The sequence below is a fragment of the Papilio machaon genome, chromosome 27 (genome assembly GCF_912999745.1).
Source record: "Papilio machaon chromosome 27, ilPapMach1.1, whole genome shotgun sequence".
NCBI lineage: Eukaryota > Metazoa > Arthropoda > Insecta > Lepidoptera > Papilionidae > Papilio > Papilio machaon.
In genome coordinates this window covers 914,736-940,448 of record NC_060012.1, presented here as the reverse complement: position 1 = coordinate 940,448, position 25,713 = coordinate 914,736, and the positions used below count along the sequence as shown (strand labels likewise).

Genomic DNA, 25,713 nt, shown 5'->3' with positions numbered 1-25,713 from the left:
GTGTGTGTTTGTCATAATCTGTCATTGTTGATATTTTCCAAAATCCGAAGTGAAAATTACTACAAAAAAGAAAAATAATTAAGGGTTCGAAGAAATAACCGCTGTTTGTAAACACACAAAATACATGTATTAGTTACTTACGCTGCATACGTTTGGTAGATTTGGATATTCTATTGTATCACATTGTTGCGATAAAAAACCGTATACGTCGTAACGGGTCCTCCGTTACTTTTTTCAATAAAACCTTATTATGCCTCATGATTTAAAGGAACTGGGTGTAAGGAAAGCTATAATGGTAAGAATAATTACGAAACCACACAAATAACATTCGTGTACAAAATTTGTTACTAATATTTCTCAAGTTGTAAAGAATGTTTCTAGAAACTACAAACAATACGTTTGAAGAATCCGATAACAAATCTTACGGTATAGGATATTTTCATACTTTAATCATTAACAGATCAGTTTTCACAAATGATATAAAAATTAACACTTAAAACTTATTAAAAAGCAGATTGCATTTTTTATAAAAGAAGGGGACAAACGAACGGCTGAAACACCGAGATCATCATCAACGCCCATTATACATAACATACTACAAAAACAACTTCAAAAACTAAGATACTAATAATCCCTATAGATGTACATATTTAACTTAAAATCCACTTATCTGTTCCATTTCCTAGCTAATAAACATGAATTCAGGAATAAAAAAATACTACCATCTAGTCTTATATAGTTATAGCTAGTTCTTATCCTAGATCATCAGCTGGCAATATTCTTGAAAGTGAAACTACAGATGTGTTTCCAGCTTTTGAGAAATTTGCTAATCAGTCTATCCCAAAGACAGATGCACTTACTGCTTCTTAAATAATCCTTTAGAGCCACCCGAAGTGTAGATTTAAAAATCTGTACTTAACAACTGCTTAAGTTATCTAATAGTTAAATTAAATGCAGTAATTAGTTTCTGAATTAAAATAAAAAACAATTATTTCCAGGCTCCCTTGTCGCCAACTCCCTGCGCTGAGATCAGTGATGATGAGCTGGTCTCCATCTCAGTACGGGACCTGAACCGACAGCTCAAGATGAGAGGACTGACAAGAGATCAGATTGTAAGGTAGGTGTTATGATATTGATGGGTCCTACGTATATGGGCCAAAGTAGTTAGTTAGTTAGTAGTAGGGGCTTAGTTTTCCGCAACTCCACGACAAGCGCGTATTTTGGGCCAAAGTAAGAAATTGACAATTTTTCTTTTTTTCTTTTAAAAGCTACCTCTTAGTTTAATTAACGACAGTCACTAAACGAAATACACATTTACTGGTATAAATAGTATTTTTTTGCTGAAGTAAAAGTGCCTATGTGGTCTATTTTCCTATATGGTTGAAACTTTGAGAGCCTAACCTGAAAATCTGTCAATTTGCACATTGACCCTTATCCATAGGAGACATCGGTATATTAGAAATCCATAGTGAACAGTAATTATAAGTTGATTTTTACTAGTGAAGTAACTAAACAAACCTATTGTTATCTAATACTCTTTAATGTAAGAGGAATTTATCGGTTAATTATTTAAAACAATAAGAAAACAAAATCTCATATTAATCAGTTAATCAGCCCTAAATTGGTGACCTCATGATGGAACATAAAAGACCTGGTAACAGATTTCATCATCATCATCAGCTCACTATATATCCCCACTGAGAGGCTCGGTGTGTACCCCAAGTTAGGGGTGACTAGGCCTTAGTCGACCACGCTGGCCAAGCGCAGGTTGACTACACACATCTCATTGAATTTCTTCAAGATATGTGCAAGTTGCATCACGATGTTTAACTTCACCGTAAGAACGTCGGATAAATGTACATATGTAATTCGAGAAACACATTTGTACATGGCGGGATTCGAACCAAGGAACTGCAGATCACAAGTCAAGTGCTTGACCCCTGAGCCACCGACACTCGGACGCAACAGATTTACTAGCAATATTTTTTTATTTTATTTTATTTCTTTTTATAGAATGAAGCAAAGACGTAGAACTCTCAAGAACCGAGGATATGCAGCCTCGTGTCGTATTAAACGAATAGAACAGAAGGATGAACTAGAGACTGAAAAGAGTCAGGTCAGTATCTCATTAATTTTATTATTTATTTATTTTGTTCTATATGTTTTGTTGAAAGATTTTGGTTTCAAAAACCCATTATTAATAGTTACACTTGTATGTTGATTGCATTGTAACCACCTGTAGCCTAAACTGTTGACCCGATTTTGATGATTTAGATGTAATTTGGTTTGTAATCTTCCCCTGAGTGTCAATATATCCATCCATCCATCCATTCAGCCTCGTAACGCCCAGTGCTGGGCATAGGCTTCTCCTAAAGATCGCCAAAATGATCGGTCCTGTGCAACCCGCATCCAGGATACATTCACAAAAGAAATATAGTGGCCTTGTAGGTTTTCATCATCATCAGCTCACTATACGTCCCCACCGAGGGGCTCGGAGCCTACCCCAAGTTAGGGGTGACTAGGCCAAAGTCAACCACGCTGGCCAAGTGCGGGTTGGTTGACTTCACACATATCATTGAATTTCTTCTCAGATATGTGCAGCATCACGATGTTTTCATTCACCGTAAGAACGTCGGATAAATGTACATATGTAAATCGAAAATCGAAAAACACATTGGTACATGGCGGGATTCGAACCCAGGACCTGCAGATTGCAAGTCAAGTGCTTAACCCCTGAGCCACCGACGCTCTTGTAGGTTTTAGGTTGCAAAAATTAGTGAAAAATGGGTTTAAATTCAACTCGTAATAATTGTTTTTTTATGTAATTTTTTATTTTCTCGAAATAAAAAAAAAAAATTGAAAGTTTTATTAAATAATAGCTGTCGCCCGCGACTCGGTCTGGGCGGAATTAAAAAAAAATTAAGTAACCTATGAGTTCTTCCAGACTATGATGACATCTGGCATTCTGGAGATACCTTCTAACAAACCTCTATCCATCCGTACATCCAAACATTCTCTATGCATTATTTGTTAGTCTAGATTTTTTGTTTTTTTAATTATTGATAGTGGTTTTTTTTAAGGAATGGCACGATATGGAGGCAATGCAAGAAGAAAATACAAGGATTCGTGATGAAATAGAAGCATTAAGAAGTAAATATGATGCACTGAAGAGGTTCGCCATGATGAAGAGTATTCCTTTACCCGCAGAATTAGAGATGTTGCCATAAACACAAAAAATATGAATATTTTGTGCATTTGTAAAAGGTTTGAAATAAGTTATACTATTTTTAAGTTTGACTATTAAATATTTTTTTTAAATATATTACAGTAAAAAGTTTTTTAAAGGAATATCTATAGTATATTTTAAAAATTAAAATGTTTTATGTATATTTTTTGTCAATAAATCCTATCATTTTGTAAATTTTTCGCATACAGTTGATTTTTTAAGTTTTTTTTTTCGGTCAGTACTATAGTAAGAGTGGTACAAAAATATGGAGTAACATAATTAAGATTATAGAATATTAGTAGATGTAATTTTATTTTAGGGTGTCAGGTTATTTTGGTAATTTTTAGATATGTACAATTTTTTTTATTTATATACTAGCTGTCGCCCGCGACTCCGTCCGCGCGCAGGAAATAAAAACTTAATAGCGGTATGAAATTTTTCTCGCCTTTTAAACCTTCCCTAGACCTCCACGAACATTTCAAGACTAAGATAAGATAAATCCGTTCAGCCATTCTCGAGTTTTAGTGAGACTAACAAACAGCAATTCATCTATATATATAGTCAGAAAGTCGTGTTAGTTACACTATAACTCAAGAACGACTGAATCGATTTGTCTGAAAATTGGTGGGCAGGTAGCTTAGAACCAGGAAACGGACATAGGATAATTTTTACCCCGTTTTCTATTTATTTTTTTATTCCGCGCGGACGGAGTCGCGGGTAAAAGCTAGTTTTTATATATATAGATAAAAATGAATAATTTTAACTTCTCGTAATTCCACTACGAGTGATATTATCAAGGGTTGGTTTATTGGGAATTTACTTTAGTTAGGTATGACCAGGACATAGTCAATGCTGACCAAGTGCGGGTTGACTTCACACATATCATTGAATTTCTTCTCAGATATGTGCAGCATCACCTTTTTCCTTTATTGTAAGAACAGATAAATGTACATACATCATCAGTTCACTATACATCCCCACTGAGGAGCTGGAGCCTACCCCAAAATAGGGGTGACTTTTTTTGGAGAAGAAATGTACATATGTAAATCGAAAATTGAAAAACACATTGGTATATGGCTGGGTTCAAACCCAGGACCTGTAGATTAAAAGTTAAGTGCTTAACCCCTGAGCGATCGACGCTTCTATGTATACTTTAGCACTAGATGTCACCCGCGACTTCGTCTGCGCGGAAATAAAAAAATTAGCAGCCTATGTGTTTTTCCAGATTATGCTTTTGAAATTGGTGGTATTCCACCACAAAAGTGTTTCGTTAGCAATGAGACGATGATGCAGCAACAAAATCCAATATTATGCAGGTTTTAAATGTGTTTATATGAAAAAAAAAATCGGTTCTACGACTAATTGCCATCTAATAATAACAAATTATCCCGACTTTTGCGAAATTCAGTGTTACTTAATTGTTTATTTTGTAAGAAGGCGTAGAGATTATCTCAGTATAGAACAAGGTAATATTTCTGTATGTGGCACACCGCGAAGTGACCTGACTGTACTTTTGACAGAGTTTTTAATTAATTATGAGTAATTCATTGAATATTTTGCGCCATTAACCTTTGCTTACTTTTATGTTTAGTATGACAGTGATATTTTTTTTATATATACATATATATATACATATTCCAAGATTAATATAAGCGCCATATAGAATATGTTTACAGCAAAACTGTATAAATTTGCCGTAAAAAGTAAATAAAGTTTATTTACTACAATGTTTTATTTAATAAAATATATAAAGTGGAAATAATTCAGCTTTTCATTTGATAACTGTGTTTGTTGAAGTTCAAATTCCTCTGCCTCTTTTAAGAAGGGAAGGGGAGTGGATAAGGAGGTAGATATGTTTAAGAAAGATAAATATCCTTTTCCTGTACATCCTCTCCTCTGTATAAGCACCATACCATCTAAATATAACTATTTTAGTGAAATTCAGTAACATTTTGCTCGTTATGAAAAAAATCGGATTTCTGTGGTTCTAGTAAGTAACTAATTAAAATTATCTAAATATATTCGAAAGGCCTTAGATCAGTGTTTCCCAAAGAGGACGATAACGCCCCCAAGGAGGCGTATGAAACCTAGGAGGGGGCGATAAGGGGCCCAAAAATGGGGGGCATTGAAATTAATTAAAGTAAGGAAATTGTGGTTGTTAAGTTTTAGGGCTGAATAAAAATTAGGGGAGCTCTGAAATATAATTGATTTTCAAAGGGGGCAGTGAAAGAAATAAGTTTGACAATCACTGCCTTAGATAAAGATAAGAGAGAATGCAAAAGACCTTGATTTATTTAAAGTTTATAAATAATTTATTACGAACGTATTCAAGGACAAAAGCTTTGTACAACCAAAAGCACTCTGCCCAGTTCTTTTTATAATAGGGTTACCATGATTTAATTTAAAACTAAATCAATCTATTAGCTTTTTTCTTTCTTCACAATCTGATGTTTATTTTTATTATAATGTAACTTTGATTATAAAATATGAAAATAATAATTTTACTTGTTAATGCTATAAAAAAGCGATGTTTAGATGGATGGATGGAGATCATCTTGCTAAAATTTGGTATAGACGTAGAACATAGTTTGTAAGAACACATAGGTTACTAATAACTTTTTTAAAATTCCGCGCGGATGGAGCCGCGGTCAAAAGCTAGTAGTAGTAGATTTTCATTTATTTGACACAAAACAATTTGCCTTTTTTTATTCTATATTTGCTACGAAATAAATTCCCTTACTCACTGTGAATTTCTGCGACCAAAATCTCTTTATAAAACATACGTCATCCCTGTCATTATCTTTGACAAAACTGAGTTAATATGTTTTAAACGGAGATTTCAGTCTGAGATATCCATAGTAAGTGCTTAGTGTAGTTTAGTGCAGACCTCTTAATCTAAAATAAGAGATTCCTTTAATGACATAGCTTTGTTAGGAGACTGAGCGTAGTATTAAATTGGTAAAATTATGGTTACCCTAATACTTAAGTTTTCGCAAGTCGGTAATTGTGTTTGGAGATCCCCCGGGGTAAAGAAGAATCTCACGGAGGTAAACGTGATTTACTTTTACTTTTGGATGCTGATTTTTAAAAAGATTGATGAAACTGTACTTTTTGTAGTAAAAGATAGATATATGCTATCGCGGACTTTTAGTTAGCACATTTAAAGAGCTACAATTCTGCCATACATCATTTTTATGTAGGTCCTATTGTTTAGCCTACGTAAGCGATGAAAGCAAAAATGCCCCTAATTTTCGCAACACATTTTGAAGCTAAATTCATATACTACTAGTCTTCTAGTTATTTAAAAAAAAAAAGAAAATGGGACCCATCTGCAAGCTCTTCCTTTCGATTAAAATAATTTGTATCAAAATCGGACCACCAGGGGCGGAGCATCGCGGTAACACACATAAAAAAATACAGTCCTTTTTGAAGTCGGTTAAAAAATATACATTGTTATACCACAGTTAACTGTTGGTTATTATAACAAGGTGAGTATACTTCTGAAACTGTAGAGGTTATGAACACTCAAAATTTATCTATGATGTAAAATTATATATTTCTTTTTGCAATTTTTTTTATCATAGGATTGCAAACGAGCAAACGCCCACATAAATTCGCTGGTATAGTGAAGCGACCTCTGCCCATTACATCGGCAATGGCAGATGCGTTGCCTACCTTTAATCGATTTTTTGAAGAAATGAGGGCTGGGCTTAAAGTCCTAGTACGAAATTCAACCATGATTTATTATTTTAATAATTTTATTTTATTGATAAACCACTAAAAGGAAAATAAAAAAAAACGAAATATCTATGCATAATATTTCCTTTCTTAAAAGTTTTAAAATGTAGATAACATATAAAATATTCTTACGTCAGCTGGTATAAAGTTTTGCGCGGGAAAAATCATGGAATCCATAAAGTTTGTTTTAATCTCGAGAGAGTCGTAAAAATTAATACAAAAAGAAATTCTTTTTTTTAACTTTTTCTAATGTTTCTTTAAATTGTTGGGGTAACTTTTCGGTGGGTGATTTACATTTTGTTTTGAATTATGGCTCTTCATATATTATCTTTAAGTGCACTTTGTTATTGATGATGAATTTTCAATGTATATAAACACATGCACAAGGAAAATATGTTTTGGTAATCTTCTTAATTTATATAAGTCTCGTGTCACAATGTTTGTCCTCAATGGACTCCTAAACCACTTAACCGATTATAATAAAATTCGCACACTATGTGCAGTTCGATCCAACTTGAGAGATAGGATAGTTTAAATCTCAAATCATAGTCGCAATTTTAATTTATTGCTAATTATTTGTCTGTTATTATTTGACAGTCACAATTATCTGTTAACTCCAAATGATTCTAACAGATGTCGGGACCTTTCGACTGGGTTGAGTAAGTAATCAATAGATGGCGCTGCTATGGTAAATCTACGACCGTGTCATATAAGCTTATTAACTGCGCGCGGACGGAGTCGCGGGCGACAGCTAGTATATTATAAACATCATTAAAGTTGGAAAGAAAACGTTATAATCAATGTTTTCACTTTTTAACCACAAGTTCGTTAACCATCTGGTTATTTCAAAGAATTCAAACTATAACTTAGTTAGACTGATTGCGGTATCTCCTGTTGTACAATCTCAAAAGAAAAAAAAAAGAAAAAAGGAAAACAATTCCCTTTTTAAATCTTTTGATCAGAAAATGGCGAGTGTTTAGAATAAGAAATTATGTTTGTTTTTGAATTCGCAATAGAGTATACCTATACAAAGATAAATATCTAGCTTAATATAAATGCGAAAGTTTGAATGGATGAGTGTTATCACGTAATTCCATAACGAATGAAAGCATCTAGATGAAATTTGAAATACGGGTCGATTACACCTTGCAGTGGCGCATAGACAACTCATTAAGTTTTTTTTTCCCGCGCGGATGGAATCTGGAGATGGCCGCTTGTTCATTTGCCACTCTGTACTATAAAAAAAGTTCTTTTAAAAAAATAAATTTTTCATAATTACCGCGCTAATCTGTCAAACGGAAAGTCGAGAGGAAGCCATCTTGATAATTATCTGACGCCATCTTAATTTAGTTTTAAGTTGGAAGTTTTTTTTAGGTTTTTTTCTTATTTTTAGTAATTGTAAGGAAAGTTTTCATTTTAAAAGCTTTAATTACATTATTTTTTTAGTAAATAAAGAGATGTGAGTAATAGAAAAGTTAAATAATTTCTTTAAAAATTAAATATTTTAAAGTTGCTAAATTTATAAATATCGTAACATTGATAGATAAGAGATGATGCTAAAACCGTGTTAAAACAGGATTTATTACAGGTAAATATAAATTCAAGTTTAATATAAATCAAGTGAAGGGTTCAAATGTATGGTTGTAATTAAAGGAGGGTTGGATCATTAATTTGCGGCTACCGTGTCCAGAGTTATTGTCTGTTGTTAAACCCCTTTAGATATTGTGGTTTTATTTAACAGCTACAAAACATGATAACTAACCTAAAAAAACTGACTATGACAATCTAAGAAAGAATACCTAGAAGTTTAGGTCAGAATCATGCTTAATAGTCAGTCGGGTAAAAAATATATATTAGCTAAACGGTAGGGTACAAGTGTATAATGCCATCCACAGCGCTTATAATTGCAAAGAATAGAGAAGCATCTTACGAGAAATAATCACGAAGAGAGGTCGCGACCCTAAGGAAAAACGACCCACGGAGAGAGGGTACAAACGCTACTAAAGTCTTCAAATCTTTTTATTCAAGCAATATTTTCATAATTACAATGTTAATTTATCAAAGGCTATAAAGCCTCTTGATAAAAACGAGTCGCAGATTGTAGAGATTTGAGTAATGTCTTTGTTTTTAATTGTGATGTATTTTTTGTTTAAATTTACTTAAATCAAACATTATAAGCACTGTTATAAGTGTTTTAGCCGACTTCAAAAAGAAGCAGGTTATCAATTCGAGTGTATTTTTCATGTGTGTTACTGCGATGCTCCGCCCCTGGTGGTCCTATTATGATAAAAATTGTTTTAATCGAAAGGAAGTGCTTGTAGATGGGTCCCATTTTTTTGATTTTTTTTAAATAACTAGAAGACTAGTAGATTTTTAGGATATTGATTTGGACTTTTACATCACAAAAAATCTATTTTTTAAATATGTATTTGATGTTACCTTAGGTTTTCATTGAGGAAGTCCACATTCAATTCACTATTTCCATGAAAAACGGAGTTAATAAAATATTTTTCAATGTGTTTCTGTAGAACTCCACAACTAAAAGACTCATTATTCGGTAAGTTAATTGTACTTAAAAGCAGATGTGATGAGAACCTTAAATGATTAACAAATGAATAACTATAGCTGGTGTCCAATGTTATCATATAATGTTAGTTGTTAGTCGAACGACAGATGGCGTGCATCGTCTTTATAGATCGCGGTGTAAAGACTCGCGGAGGTGGATTGACCTCACTTCATGATTTAATTAAATTTGTCTTCGCTGTACTATACCTCAGTGTTTTATTTAGTACTAACTCCACCAACTCCACTGAGAAGGGAGACTTTTTGAGGCTGCTTTACATGGTCCTTAGCGAGCCGATTTTGGACCAGTGTACTGTGGTCCATCCGTGAGATTATCTTTCAGCTTTGAAGTTATTACATACAAGGAGAGTATGTTGGCCTGGACAAAACCAGATGGCGCTGTTTTGGAGACCGCTTGATCAATAGCCAATAGCGGATTGGAACTTCGGCGAGCAATGTGAGCAGGAGTCCATTAATGTGAAGCCGTATTGCTTCGTGACGTGAGTGATTGCAAAATAATGTGCATTGATCGTGAGTACATTTAATTATTATTCATAATAAAGTGATACATAGTCAAGCTGTGTAAGTGATCAAGAGACTTGTGAAATTACGACGCAACAATTAGACTTAGAATAATTTTACATAAGAAGTTAACTTTGTTAAATTTATGTGTGCATGTGCATGGACTTAGAATAATTTTACAAAAAGTGAAGAGACGGGGAACCTATGCCCGATTTTGTTTTGATGTTTCAAACACTTGTAAAATTTTTGGTTTCGTTTATTAACTTAGAAAAATTTCGCTTATAACATTTAACTGCTAAGTGTTATTGACTTTGTACGTTAACTTAAATCTTTTTATCATGGAAACAATTAGTAACTTGCAACGTAATTTATATTCTACTATTGCCAAGGCTAAGGCGAATTTTAAAAAGTCACCAAAGGATAGACTAACAATTTCTTACATTGAAACGAGGTTAGAAAATTTAGAAGCTGATTGGTTATCTTTTTCTGACAATCATGTGAAAATAGTTAGTTCAGTTAAATCTACTGAGTTCGATAAGTCTGATTATAGTACTACTAATTTATACGAAACAACCAAAGAATTATATCTCGATTATAAAACTGAACTAAAGGAATTGTTAAAGAAACTTGATAAGCCAAATTTTAGTTCTATTGACGCTTCTGCATCTCAATCAAAGAGCATTAATATACATTCATCTGTTAAGTTACCAAAAATAGAACTACCGATTTTCTCTGGTAATTATGCGGACTGGATTAGTTTTCGCGATTTGTTTATTAGTTTGATACACAACAACAATTCTTTGGATGACGTACAGAAGTTACATTACTTAAAAACTCACTTAACTGGTGATGCCGAAAGTCTTTTAAAACATGTGCCCATAACAAGTTGTAATTATTCCGTTTGTTGGTCACAACTAGAAATAAGATACAATAATAAAAAATATTTAGCGAATTGTATTTTAAAGAGGTTTATGAATCAAAAATTAATACATGTTGAATCGTCTAACGGACTAAAGGAACTTCTTGATACATCTAATGAATGTTTGAATGCATTAAAAAATTTAGGAATTAAAGTTGATGACTGGGATATTCTAATTATTTATATTTTGTGTCAAAAATTAGATAATGAGTCACGTAAACAATGGGAGACTAAGATTAGTGAGTCTGCCGATGAATTGCCTAAATATAAAACTTTTCAGGAGTTCCTTGAGCACCGTTTTAGATCTCTTGAATATCTTGATAACAAGGTTCAAAGAAATATGTCAAGTCGCAATCATTCAGCTAAGTCATATCATGCATCAACTTATGTAACCACTCAATCATGTTCATTTTGTCAAGAAAATCATAGGTTAATCAATTGTAAGAAGTTCGGTCGTCAAGATATTGAAGCGCGTCGTAAGTTTGTCCAAACAAATAATTTATGTTTTAATTGTATGGGTGCTAATCACTCCGTATATTCATGTCGGCAATCAAATCGTTGTCGTTTTTGTAGTAAAAAACACCATACTCTCCTCCACCTCAAAAATGTCTCCAATGATAATAAGGAAGGTAGTTCAGCCCACCATGTCGAGAATTTACCAGCAACTACTTCCAATAGCGAGTCCACCAATGTTGTAAGTTGTTTTTCGAGTAGTCATGCTCAAGTTCTTCTAGCCACTGCGTTAATTAAGGCACAGTCTAGGAACGGAACTATTTTTGATTTAAGGTGCCTGCTAGACCAGGGATCTCAGGCTTCGTTTGTGACGGAGTCCACAGTTCAGTTGTTAGGCTTGAAACGCACATCCAGTAAGAGAGTAATTTCAGGTTTAGGCGGTGATCCTAGTGCCTCTATTAGGTGCACTTCAATGGTGATGATTAAAATTCAATCCCGCATAGACCCCAGCTTCCAAATTAATGTTGAAGCTTTTGTTATGAAGAAACTCACTACTGTCTTACCCGAACGAAAGATTAAAGAGCAATCCGTTGAGTTTATGTCGCCTATGGCCCTTGCAGATCCTTCTTTCAATGTACCGAACAAGATAGATCTGCTTCTTGGAGCCGAAGTTTATAGCCAGATTTTGTTAGAAGGAATAGTCAAGGATCCGTCCAGTCGTGTAGTTGCTCAAAACACCAGACTGGGTTGGATCTTATCTGGTCAACTTAAAACAATCAGCCATAGCGAAACTTTCAACAACTGTCACAATATAGTTAGTTTACATTCATTTCATTCAAATGAGAATGAACTTCTTCGTAGATTCTGGGAGTTAGAATCAGAACCACAAACTAATTTTAATAAAAAACAATTAACGCCTGATGAACAGAAATGTGAAGATTTATTTTTAGCTACAACTAAGCGTGATGAATCAGGTCGTTATATAGTGCGCTTACCGTTTAAATCTGACAATCCAAGTTGTAAGTCTAGTGGGTCCAGGGATATTGCATTGAAGCGGTTTCTCATGTTAGAGAAACGGCTTACGAGAAATCCTGAGTTGAAGGCACAATATTCTGAAGTTATAAACGAATATCTTCAATTATATCATATGGAAAAGGTTCCCGAGGAATGCAAAAACGATAGTTTTGCTGTATATTTACCGCATCATGCAGTAGTACGCAATGATAAGACTACCACTAAAGTTCGCGTTGTGTTTGACGCATCTTGTGCTGGAAGTAATGGTATTTCTTTGAATAATGATCTAATGGTAGGACCATCCTTACAACCCGAATTGCGTCATATTATAATGCGTTGGCGTTGTTACAGAATTTGTTTAACTGCTGACATAATAAAAATGTACAGGCAGGTGAAGGTGGCCAATGAAGACGCAGATTTTCAGCGCATTTACTGGCGTGAGAATCCAGATGCTGAGCTTCAGCATCTCCGTCATTTGAGAGTGACATTTGGTACTTCTTCCGCTCCCTACCTAGCCGTTCGGTCGCTTCAACAGTTAGCTTATGATGAGGGTTCAGATTTTCCATTAATAAAGGATAAAGTGTTGTTTGACTTTTACATGGATGATCTTATGTCTGGATGTGAAAGTACTGAAGATGGCTTGGAAATCTACAAACAATTGACAGAAATGTTAAGACGTGGTGGGTTCCAACTTCAGAAGTGGTCAAGCAATAGTTCTAGCCTAATGAATTTAATAAAGGAAGGTCAAGATGTGAACAATGTTAGAGAAATTAAACTAGATGAAGTTTCAAAAATTTTAGGATTAACATGGAATAAAGTAACTGATGAATTTGAATATACTGTCAACCTTCCTCCGCTGGAAACCCCAGTAACAAAACGTAAGGTTATCTCGGATATAGCCCGACTGTTTGATCCCCTTGGTTTTTTGGCTCCAGTCGTAACGACTGCCAAGATCTTTATACAGCGGTTGTGGTTATGTGGCATTGGATGGGATGAAGAACTGCCAGCTTCTTTGCTTTTAGATTGGTTGGATTATCGAAAAGATCTTTGTAACCTTACTAACTTTCATATACCTCGTTGGATTGAAAGTAGTAGTGAAGATCAAATCATGGAATTGCACGGGTTTTCAGATGCATCCAATTTAGCGTACGCCGCTGTAGTTTATGCACGAGTTGTAGATAGTGAGGGCAATGTTCACACTAATTTAGTAGCTTCTAAAACAAAAATTGCTCCTATTAAGACGCTATCTATTCCTCGTTTGGAATTGTGTGGAGCTGTGTTATGTGCGAAGCTTATTCATGAAGTTGCTGCTGTTATGAAAATTCCTAAGCATTATATTCACGCATGGACAGATTCTTCCGTTGTTTTGGCCTGGTTGGGGAGTCACCCAAGTCGATGGAAGACGTTCATCGCAAATAGGGTGTCGGAAATACTTACCTTAATGGAAGGAGCACAGTGGTCATATGTAGCATCTAAAGATAACCCCGCTGATTGCGCGTCTCGCGGTGTTAAACCATCAGTTTGTGAAGAATTACAGCTCTGGAAAAAGGGACCCAGTTGGCTGCAAAATAAAAATATAGAATACAAAATTAAGAATATAGAAGACACTAAACTAGAAGAAAGAAAAACTACATTAAAATGTTTTATGCTTACTGAAAAAGACGAAGATTTGTTGTCAAGATTTTCCAAACTAAATAAATTAATCAGAGTGATAGCATACTGTAAAAGATTTATAAATTTAAATAAGAGTAGAAATAAATATCCTAAGTGGCTAACTACTACAGAATTAAATGATGCTTTACTTACCTGTGTCAAGATCTGCCAGTACTGTCGTTTTAAAGAAGACATTGAAGCCCTAAAAGGGAAGAAAAAATTAAGTAAAGGGAGTAAACTAACCTCTTTGAATCCATTTATTGATGACTGCGGTGTTTTGAGAGTCGGTGGACGCTTACAGAGGGCATACATTAGTGAAAATATGAAACATCCAATACTCATACCCCATAACTCGCCCTTCACTTACCTTTTGATTGCAGACGCTCATGAAAGAACATTACACGGGGGGCCGCAATTAATGTTGAATTACTTGCGATCAATGTATTGGATCATAAATGCCAAACCAATTGTTAGAATTTATGTGAGAAAATGTGTTACTTGTGTCCGTCACGCGGCACAAGTAAGTCAACAAATGATGGGTCAGTTGCCGGAGGCCAGAGTGACGGCTCAAAAACCTTTCCAGTCCAGCGGTGTAGACTATGCTGGACCCATTAACCTGCGAGCAAATAAAGGTCGAGGCTACCACGCCATTAAAGGCTACATATGCCTATTTATATGTATGGCTACTAGAGCCATTCATTTAGAAGTGGTTAGCGATATGACGGCTCAAAGTTTTTTGGCCGCATACAAGCGTTTTGTATCTAGACGCGGAAGAGTACACGATTTGTGGAGCGACAATGGTACAACCTTTATCGGAGGGGCCAAAGAATTAAAACATCTGTTTGACGCAGAAAAATCTAGTGTAGCTCCAGAAATAGTTGACTTTCTCGTAACGAATGGCACCAATTGGCACTTCATACCTCCTCACGCTCCAAACTTTGGAGGGTTGTGGGAGGCGGGTGTAAAATCAACTAAACACCACTTGAAGCGAGTCATAGGCAATAGCACTTTGACATTCGAAGAAATGACAACTGTGCTATGTCAGATTGAATGTTGTCTTAACTCGAGACCTATTTCAAGAATTTCGAATAACCCAGAAGATGCAGCTCCGTTGACACCAGGTCATTTTCTGGTAGGTGAACCGCTTGTAACCGTCCCTGAATTTAATTACGAAGGTTCCAATATTAGTAGTCTTAAAAGATGGCAACTAACACAACGGATGCTTCAAGATTTTTGGCGTAGGTGGTCTTTAGAATATTTAAGTCAGCTGCAAAATAGGTACAAGTGGGCTCATTGCATTCCCGAGCCTAACATTGGAGATGTTGTTTTGGTGAAGGAGGATGGACTTCCACCTAGTAGATGGATGTTCGGAGTTATTATAGATAAACATCCAGGTTTGGACAATCTTACACGTGTCGTAACATTGAGATATAAAAATAACGAGATTAAAAGACCTGTGTCAAAATTGATTGTGTTACCAGTTACCTCGTAAGTCAATATGGATTAGTTGTGTCCATACATTTATTGTGTTTATGAATAGTTTCTATTGTTTATTTTTTATTTTATTTTGTATACGAACTTTACTCTGTATAGCCTAAGTACAAAATTAAAACCCACCTTTGTAGACGGTGGGCGGTTGATTAAGAAACCATAAGTATATGTTAAAGAATATTTTTAGTGAAATTGTTTTGTTATTTTTTCTTGCTGTAACATGTTTAAGTTTTCTATGTACCTATATGTTGCATTTTTGTATTGTAAGTGATGGACATGGTATGTCCATGGTGGGCGGAATGTCCAATGTTATCATATAATGTTAGTTGTTAGTCGAACGACAGATGGCGTGCATCGTCTTTATAGATCGCGGTGTAAAGACTCGCGGAGGTGGATTGACCTCACTTCATGATTTAATTAAATTTGTCTTCGCTGTACTATACCTCAGTGTTTTATTTAGTACTAACTCCACCAACTCCACTGAGAAGGGAGACTTTTTGAGGCTGCTTTACAGCTGGTGTTTTCTTGAATAATTAAATTATTAAAAATAATAATTATAAACAACGGATTACGGCCCGCATTATTTAATTAATAGTAATTTAAATGAAACCGACTTTACATTTTAATATGAAAATATTCATTCGGAAAATATTACCATTTTGTGTCACATTATTATCATCATCAGCTCACTATAATTCCTCACCGAGGGGTTCGGAGCCTACCCAAAGTTAAGGATTCCTTCACACATATCTTTGAATTTCTTCTCAGATATGTGCAGCATCACGATGTTTTCCTTCATCGTAAGAACGTAAGATAAATGTACATATGTAAATCATATTGGTACATGGCTGGATTCGAACTCAAGACCTGTAGATTGCAAGTCAAATGCTTAACCGTTGAGCCACCGACGCTCTGTCATTTTGGGTTATAAAAATCTATATATATAAAAGAAAGTCGTGTTAGTTACACTATTTATAACTCAAGAACGGCTGAATCGATTTGACTGAAAATTGGTGGGCAGGTAGCTTAGAACCGGGAAACGGACATAGGATAATTTTTACCCCGTTTTCTATTTTTTATTCCACGCGGACGGAGTCGCGGGTAAAAGCTAGTTATGAATATAAGAAAACCATTGTCGATGACACATTTGGTCTTTTTCGGTGGTTTTACTTTGGTTTTTTATTTTGATTTTTATATATTTTCTTTCGATTGTATTGCTATTATATATTTTTCCTTGGTTAAAAAAACTTGTTTTATTTCAAAATTTTACAAATTAATTTAGATTTAATTAATGTGTTTTTCATCTTTAACCACGTATACAAAAACACGCGTAGCAAAAATTTGCGTCTTGAGTCAGTCGGATTACTCTACTACATCATTAAAGCCCAGAACGACTATAAATTTGAATTTCAGATAAGTCTAAACAAAGTCAGAGCAAAGTCTAAGTACGGACTATAAATTACAGCCTTAGAGTAGATTTTTTAAGTGAGGCCGTAAGTGGTATATAGACTATAGTAAACATATTATCAATTGTCTATTAGTATCGGAAATTACGTGGTCGTGAACTGAAAGTATGAAAAAAAAAAAAAACCTTTTAACGCTAAACACGGTATGGAGGTAACTCTGCAAATACAATTAAGAGCGAAGCCGGGCGCTGCGCTATGTTTTACATAAGTAAACCGTTTTTTAATCAAATTTCCTTCGCCACAAAATACGTTTAAGATAGTAAAATGTAAAGACAAAAAATACTAAAGGTGTTTTTTTCATACATTATAATTTTTAAGCTAAAAATTTAATTTATGTTACGAAAACAATCCATTGTCCCCTTAAAATATATTTTTCTATTCGTAATTCAGTTCAAAACCTGAATATTTTGTCCAACTATTTTTTTAAATGTAGCGAAATGAACGCTTGAAGCGCTTTAAACAGTTTTGTTAAGCAAATATCCAGCGCTTTCAAAAGCATTGTAAAGTACGTTTGTGCTTCAATATTTTTGGCTGTATTAAAACAATCAAACTGACAGAGTACGGGCGTAATCCATACTGAGACCGACTTAACGCTGTAGACGAATTTAAAGTCCCGTACTACGAATTTTGATACTGTCGCGGAAATCCACGGTGGTGTACTTACAGATAAATTGCCTCTTGCAATTTTTCCTTGCAATGAGAGAAACTACGTCACTTCTTAAAAATAACTGCAAATGACAGGATAATAATAAAAAGCAATTAGTAGTGTGCCACTTACAGACTTATTTTCGTACAGACAGATATAAAAGCTGCGTCTTATTAAAGTGGAACACCGCCAGATTCCTCGATAGTACATTGCAAACTTAAAGAATGGTGACTGAAGAAATAGGTTCATTTTGTTTGGATTCATCATACGTAAGAGATGTTAAGTTATGTATATTGAAGGAGGTTTGAAAAAAAATATGATAATTTAAAAAATTAAATCGAGTTCGGTTCGTGTTCGATTTGACATTTAGGATTATGGTAACGCTTTCGGTCGAGTGGTCAAACTTTTTAATACGATGAATCATATTTTGTGAAACTGTTTTGAATTTAAATGTTTCGTTCGTTTTATTTGTTAACATTTTGTTTCTTTAATAATTCTGTGCTTAAATAAATAAATTACATTAAGAAATAACGTGTAGGTTAATTTTCAATCCAGAAATGTGTAATTTGTGTATATCTTCTATCTATATATATAAAAGAAAGTTGTGTTAGTTACACTATTTATAACTCAAGAACGGCTGAATCGATTTGACTGAAAATTGGTGGGCAGGTAGCTTAGAACCAGGAAACGGACATAGGATAGTTTTTACCCCGTTTTCTATTTTTTATTCCGCGCGGACGGAGTTGCGGGTAAAAGCTAGTTTGATATATATTATATTACGAATAATAATTTAATAAGAATTGTAAACCTCAAGTGACGATAGGCCGGCGATATTGCTCGCAGAACGGATGGCCGATGGGGCCGCATAGTACTGGAATGGCGGCCACGGACAGGTCGACGCAGCGTGAACAGGCCTCTCGCAAGATGGACCGACGATCTGGTCAAGGTTGCGGGAGTATCCTGGATGCGGGTTGCACAGGACCGATCATCGTAGCAATCTTTGGGGGAGGCCTATGCCCAGCAGTGGGCGTTACGTGGCTGAAAAGAAGAAGAATAATTAAATTAAAAAACACAATGAATTCTTTATAGATAGATATAGAGTAAAGAATACCAACTTGGTGATGTCAATTGTATAAATAAAGAAATAGTAAAAAAGTTATTGTAAGAATAAGGAAACTCAGCGTTTCCATAAACAAGGCACAAAGAATAACAGAAGACGACACAATAAATAATTAGGACGACTCGGATAAAGCAATTTGTCTTTGCCTTATTCAATGCGCGATCGACCATAGACACTCTGAACTTTTACATTAAAATATTTACTCAGTGTGCAGTTATGTAGACCAATGATTCGCCGAAGCTATTTTTATGTGTGGTTAGCATGATCAGCTGTTATTTAAACATATTATAGTAAAAATATAGTACGATAAAAAGTACTTAGTTGAAAAGTATGTTTAATTACCTTGAGATTCTACTAGTTAAAATATTTATACACTAACTTCGTCGTGTTATTCAATAGTAAACAATAGTGAAACAGAAATATCTTGTTATATAGATGTTTCGTCTGTGAAAATCCACGGATATATTAGAAAACAAGATATTTTGTAAGTAGGAATTAAATAAATGTACCAAGACCATAGTTTTCGTTGTCAAATAAGTGGCGGAAACAAATGATACTGGAGGAAGAATTGTTGGAATATTACTTAATTTTGATTCCGGAAATGTAATATTGTAAAAATTAACTTAAATACATTTCAAAGTATTTCTTATTTAACCCCCTCAATTCCAGTACGATTTTGTATAAAAGATAACTCGCTAAATGAGTCGTTTGACAGCATCTTAGGGAAGGCATTAATCGACCACGCTGGTATATTGAGGGTTAACATCACACATATATATGAATTTCTTCACAGATATGTGCAGATTGCTTAACTATGTAACCTGATCAATTTAAGAAGGTCGGATCAAATACATATTAAATTTGTATGCTATTAGGATCAAAGCTACATGTAAAGTACAAGTCTTGTGTTTAACCATTCTGTTTTTACAAAAACTGTAATTACACTTTCTCAAGAAGTTATGCTGCATTTTAATATAATTCTTTATTCGTAAAAGGGAATAGAAACTAATAACTTTCTAGACATTACAAAGGAATGTTATAGCTCTTTATGTTTTTTAAATATCATTGTGATTTTGCAGAAACTCAACTATATTGTATTCACAAAGAGGTAACTTCTTTTCAAAGATTAGCAATGAAACAGTGTAGACTTTATTACCAAGTGTCATAATAAATAGAAACTTTTCTTTGAGATTTAAAACTATAGACCTGACATTATTTGACCTGGTGGGCGTAACTCAAACTAAATTATAACTGTACAGTAGCGCTACCGTGTTAATGTCAAAAATGCCACATTATACTGTAGCTGTCTTGTCATGTTTTTGGAACGAAGTTCCTTATCGCGCGTTGTGAAAGGGGGCTAGACGGAAAAAATTCTTACGAAAAGTTGTCACGACACTTTTTGCTATAGACGAATGAGCGCTACTTCACCATGGCAACGACGTGACAATATATAACGAAAATTCATAGAAATAAAATGTACTTCTTGTGAAGACTTAAGTTTTTTATTCATAGAATAAACATTGGTTCCTTCACTAATTAATTGAAAGGAACTTCGTTCCATCCGGGTGTCCCAACACACCTCTCAAGTTTTTTTTTTATATAAGAGAAGGATGTAAACTTGCGGCGGGAACACTGAGGTGCTTATTAACGACCGTAGACATCCGCATTACCAGAGGAACTGGGTTGTCGGTCTTCTAGCTAGAGATAAGCTCGTTTCTTGAAGGAGTTTTTGAAGAAGAGAAGGAGATGTCTATGTGTGGTGAGAGTAGTTGATTGGGTACAATGTTTCCCCATTACGTTTAATTGCCAAGTTTGAGTAAATCCCAGAATACCTGCTTCGCCTTCATTCACTATAATGCTCTAGTAATTTATATTCACTTTTGCCCAGGTCCGACCAGCCTGGTAAGATAAGTATGTTGATATAGATTACTCTTTGTTTGAGTGGTAAAGGGTGATGTTTTTCACAGGTATATATTTTTGTAATTTTATTTATTTAAGCACAACCACAATATATATATTTATGTAACACACATATAACTTCTTAATTAAATCTTATACATATGTAAATATTGGTGTACATAATGTTAACGTGAGTAGTTATTAGTTACTAGCTTTTACCCGCGACTCCGTCCGCGCGGAACAATAGAAAACGGGGTAAAAATTATCCTATGTCCGTTTCCTGGTTCTAAGCTACCTGCCCACCAATTTTCAGTCAAATCGATTCAGCCGTTCTTGAGTTATAAATAGTGTAACTAACACGACTTTCTTTTATATATATAGATTTAAGTATTAATTTAAAATTTTGGAAATTATCATCAAAATCTTTTATTTTTGTAGTTATTAGATTAAGCATACAGTTATTGGTTATCATTTTTTTCAAAGAGGTAACGTTTTTGTCTGTGTCTCTATTCCTGTACTCATGCATAAATAGTTTGACTAATTCTGAAGTGTAAAGTGTGATTCAATTGTTATTATAAAGTTAGTTGTTCTTTTAAATAAAGTGGCGTTGAAGTTACATCTATATATATAAAAGAAAGTCGTGTTAGTTACACTATTTATAACTCAAGATCGGTCGAACTGATTTAGCTGAAAATTTATGGGGAGGTAGCTTAGAACTAGGAGACGGACATAGGAACTTTTTTATCTTGTGTGCATTTTTTTATTCCCCGCGGACGAAGTCGCGAGTAAAAGCTAGTTATTTATAAATATTTTTGTATTTTATTTTAATATTAATAATTCATTTTTAAGCGATTGAGGGAATAAATTAAATTTTAATATAATCGCTTGAATGGCCGTCAATAAATCATTGGAGCGGAGAGTCGCGCTGAGCCACGAATGGGTTTCACGATTCGATAGAGACGAAGAGATTTCGTTTCAAGAATTTGTTCATTGTTACAATTAAAATTATAATTTACTAGCTGTCGCTCGCGACTCCGTCTATTATTACTAATTAAAAAAAAGAAACTTAATAAGTAGCCTTTGTGTTCTTCCAGACTATGTTCAACATCTGTGCCAAATTTCATCAAGATTTATTGAGTCGTTCCGGAGATACATTCAAACAAACATTCATCCATCCAAACATTCACATTTATAATATTAGTAAGATAAATCTACCAATATCAGTTTTAAATTTAAATATTTATAAGGGTTTTGATACCTTTTAGTGACAGAGTTAAGCGCTTAGGAATCTAGAAAATATGATTCTGTACTCTGTTGTAAACGTCTTTTCCGGACATCCTGTATAGCTTTATTTTTTAATCATCAGTCTGTCTGTTTTTATTAACTAAAAAACTAAAAGTTAACTAAAGCATACTTAACTTCTCTTATTAAAGTAAATTTATTCAATAAAATTTTAATAATGAACTCGGCAATGGTCGATCAATGTAAGTGAATGAATAAGTAATTAAAATTGTATAATAAATTAATTATAAAATATTAATTAAAATATACGGCCAGTGATACACGAATATAAAACTGAAAATCAATTTGATAAAGAAAATACAAAAAAGGTTAAATATGTGTATCTACTAGTTGTCGCCCGCGACTACGTCCGCTCAGAATTAAAAAAAGGTAATAAGTAGGTTATGTGTTCTCCCAGACTATGTTCTACATCTATGCCAAATTTCATTGAGATCCGTTGGCTGTTTTGGAGATAACTTCAAACAAACATCCATCTAAACATTCGCATTTATAATATTAGCAAAATACTGGCTTTCAACTGAAAGATTTAGAATTTATATATAGAAAAATTATAAATTACGTGATAACTAGTAAATTCCTAAACTGTTCTGTTAAAACATTATTTCATAATATCACTTCCCTTTACCTCTCAGAAAATAAGAAAAACATGTCGTAATTGCCGCCATTTTTGGAATTTGACGTACACTTGTTTATTTAATTTAGTCATACAATTGTAACTAAGTATAATCTATGTTACGAAAATAAATAAAATAAAATGTAATTTCCTTTTTAAAATTACAAACACAAAAATAAAATAATTATTAACATAAAATGAATTTAAGTTTCATGAAGCAAAAACATTTTACAAAATATATTCATTATTCGATTATATGGATGTAAATAATTAATCGAATAATCGTGCGTGTTTCGACGAGTAATTAAATATTGAACACGATATTAATTTGTTAACAACGGATTACGGCTGGCTTTATTATATTAATACTTATTTAATAACTAGCTGCGTCCTGCTATCCGCGATTCTGTCCACGCGGAATTAAAAAAAAACTTTATGAGTAGTCTATGTTTTCTTCCAGACTATGTTCTACATCTATGCCAAATTACATTAAGATCCATTGAGCTGTGCCGGAGATAAATTGTAACAAACATCCATCCATCCAAACTTTCGCATCTATATATATAAAAGAAAGTCGTTTTAGTTACACTATTTATAACTCAAGAACGGCTGAATCGATTTGACTGAAAATTGGTGGGCAGGTAGTTTAGAACCAGGAAACGGACATAGGATAATTTTTACCCCGTTTTGTATTTTTTTTTCCGCGCGGACGGAGTCGCGGGTAAAAGCTAGTTAATAATATTAGTAAGATATACGGGCTGTCTTTTAATGAATATGGCGGACCATAATAGTATGTCAACCTTTTTTACATTTATTCAATCTCATTTCAATACATCGTTTTAAAGCCATTGCGCTTAGTTTAATTATGCCAGTAGAGTAATACAGTAGCGCTGGCTTGGTATAAAGTCTATGGCACTGTTACATTATGCCAGTTGTATGCTAGAGTTGATTAAGAGCTCTACTGTCCTACTGTACTGGCTTAATGTAAACTAGGTGTTACGCTACTTAATTTTTTCAGTCACGTTGTAAAAAGTATATGTTGTTAGCTTATATTAAACTAGCTTTTACCCGCGACTCCGTCCGCGCGGAATAAAAAATAGAAAACGGGGTAAAAATTATCCTATGTCCGTTTCCTGGTTCTAAACTACCTGCCCACCAATTTTCAGTCAAATCGGTTCAGCCGTTCTTGAGCTATAAGTGGTGTAACTAACACGACTATCTTTTATATATATAGATATTGAATTATTAATTGTTGGTTTCTGAGACCAAAACCTCTGTATAAAACATATCGTAATTCCTGTCATTATTTTGATCTCAGAAACACACGGTAAGTGATTTATAGAAAAAAAAATTGAAATTTTACTTTTAATACAGGTCTACTAGTTAAGGACAGGCAACACCGACTAATTATTTTGGAGTTTGCTATAAAGATTTACATTTCATTTTTATTTACATTTAATTTAATTTTCATTTCATAAATGTACCACTTGTGTACGGTTAAAGCGCTTTTGTTTAGGATTGGAATGAAACATTATGGAACGGTTATGTCCGTTCAATTTTGACCAAAAGCAAATTCTATTAAGTAAAAATGATAAGTTTATAGTTCTTTGAATGTATAAAGGAACAAATTAAGTGATAAAAAAGCGCAATCAAGTTGCAAGGAGCAAGTTAAATTACATAACTTGAGAGGCTTCGTCAAGCGCTGGAGATCTGATGGCAAGTAATTAGCTAGGACTTGTGATATCGTGCTGTTTGAATTTCTTTTTAAATATTGCGTAAATTTAGAATCTTTATTTCATTTTAGCTTCATTAATAGTATGGGAATGTTTAAATGTAACAAAATAAACCTACTAATATTATAAACTGTCTCTTATCTTACAACACAGCTCAAGTCCAAAAATTGGCGGTTTTCACATTTGAATTCCATTACATGGAGCTGCTTATTCCGCGTCTAACCATTGCTCAGATGATAAATTTAAAGGTAAAGAAATATAGTAAAAAAGTTTAACTTTATAGAACTTTATATAGAAAATCGACAATAACTAAAGAAATAATTATTTCTTAACCGCTAAATAGCGTATTTATAAAGAAATTACTAAAAAAAATCCAACGATTTTTTAAAAACAGACTTTTTTTTTCGTCCTCTGTAAAGTTGATAAAAATTACTTATGCGGTGTTATTAACTAAGCTACGAAATGCGAAAGTTTAGATTGATGGATATTTGTGTGAAGGTATCTCCGGAACGGCTCGATGGATCTTGATGAAATTTTGCACAGATGTAGAATATAGTCTAGAACACGAGCTACTTATTAAGTTTTTTTAATTCCGAGCGGTCGGAGTCGCGGGCGACAGCTAGTCAATAATGAATACTTCAGTAATAGTATATTTTTATTTCAATTACGAAGAAATCAAATATTCAAGAGTAGGGTACGTCATGTAAGCTGTCAATCCGCAAGAGGCCCTTGTCCGAACTCTCACCTTTATATGGACGTTTATTGGTTACTATTGATTTTATAGTCCAAGAGCTGTAATGATTTAATACACATTGACATTTTGAAGCATGATTTTTATCATTGCTTTCTTATACAAGGTTTAGGATCGGGATCGATGTTCGACTACTCATTTGCCCCCTTATATGTGAATATTTCTAATATCTATATAATATAAAGAATATGTTTTGATTTTTAATGTTGTTGAGTAAAATTACAAATAAACGTATTGATTCTTCTTCTAACAATTTTTAAATCTAGTAGTTTCCATAGGATTTCGTACACTAATCTTGGTTAAAATAGATTTTTAAGTGAATAAATGTTTATTACAATAATCAATGGATTTAAAAAAATAAATTTTCATAAAGATTCTATAAAAGAATGTGTAATTTTATATTACATAAATAATACTTTAATTTAAATTAACTATCCATTAGCTCTTAGTCTATAAAGTTAAATTGTGATATTTTTGCATTTATACTGGACAGAATCATATGTCGGCAGGTCGTTACCTCACCGGCATTTGCTATCCTCAATTCCAATAAAACCTTTTTCGTGTAGTTTAAGAGTCAGCCCTCTTTACTTTACTACAACGTTGTA

General features: G+C 33.7%; 2 protein-coding genes across 2 annotated transcripts; both read left to right on the top strand.

Moving 5' to 3' along the window:
- Positions 1–20: 20 nt before the first annotated feature.
- Positions 21–3,251, top strand: LOC106711805 (transcription factor MafK). Its single transcript, XM_014504209.2, has 4 exons — positions 21–295; positions 999–1,117; positions 2,014–2,116; positions 3,081–3,251. Exons 1-4 carry the CDS (start codon positions 251–253, stop codon positions 3,225–3,227), a joined length of 414 nt encoding a protein of 137 aa, XP_014359695.2. The 5' UTR covers positions 21–250; the 3' UTR covers positions 3,228–3,251.
- Positions 3,252–11,572: 8,321 nt separating this feature from the next.
- On the top strand, positions 11,573–15,579 carry LOC106708519. Its single transcript, XM_045684661.1, has 2 exons — positions 11,573–11,661; positions 11,754–15,579. Exons 1-2 carry the CDS (start codon positions 11,573–11,575, stop codon positions 15,577–15,579), a joined length of 3,915 nt encoding a protein of 1,304 aa, XP_045540617.1.
- The last annotated feature ends 10,134 nt before the right edge of the window (positions 15,580–25,713 follow it).

Bases quoted from the DNA above. Each gene is read 5' to 3' on its own strand.
- LOC106708519 (XM_045684661.1), top strand. From the start codon at position 11,573: ATGTCTCCAATGATAATAAGGAAGGTAGTTCAGCCCACCATGTCGAGA. The intron at 11,662-11,753 runs GTAAGTTGTTTT...TTTTGATTTAAG, and splicing joins ATAGCGAGTCCACCAATGTT to GTGCCTGCTAGACCAGGGAT.
- LOC106711805 (XM_014504209.2), top strand. From the start codon at position 251: ATGCCTCATGATTTAAAGGAACTGGGTGTAAGGAAAGCTATAATG. The intron at 1,118-2,013 runs GTAGGTGTTATG...TTCTTTTTATAG, and splicing joins ACAAGAGATCAGATTGTAAG to AATGAAGCAAAGACGTAGAA. The intron at 2,117-3,080 runs GTCAGTATCTCA...GTTTTTTTTAAG, and splicing joins TAGAGACTGAAAAGAGTCAG to GAATGGCACGATATGGAGGC.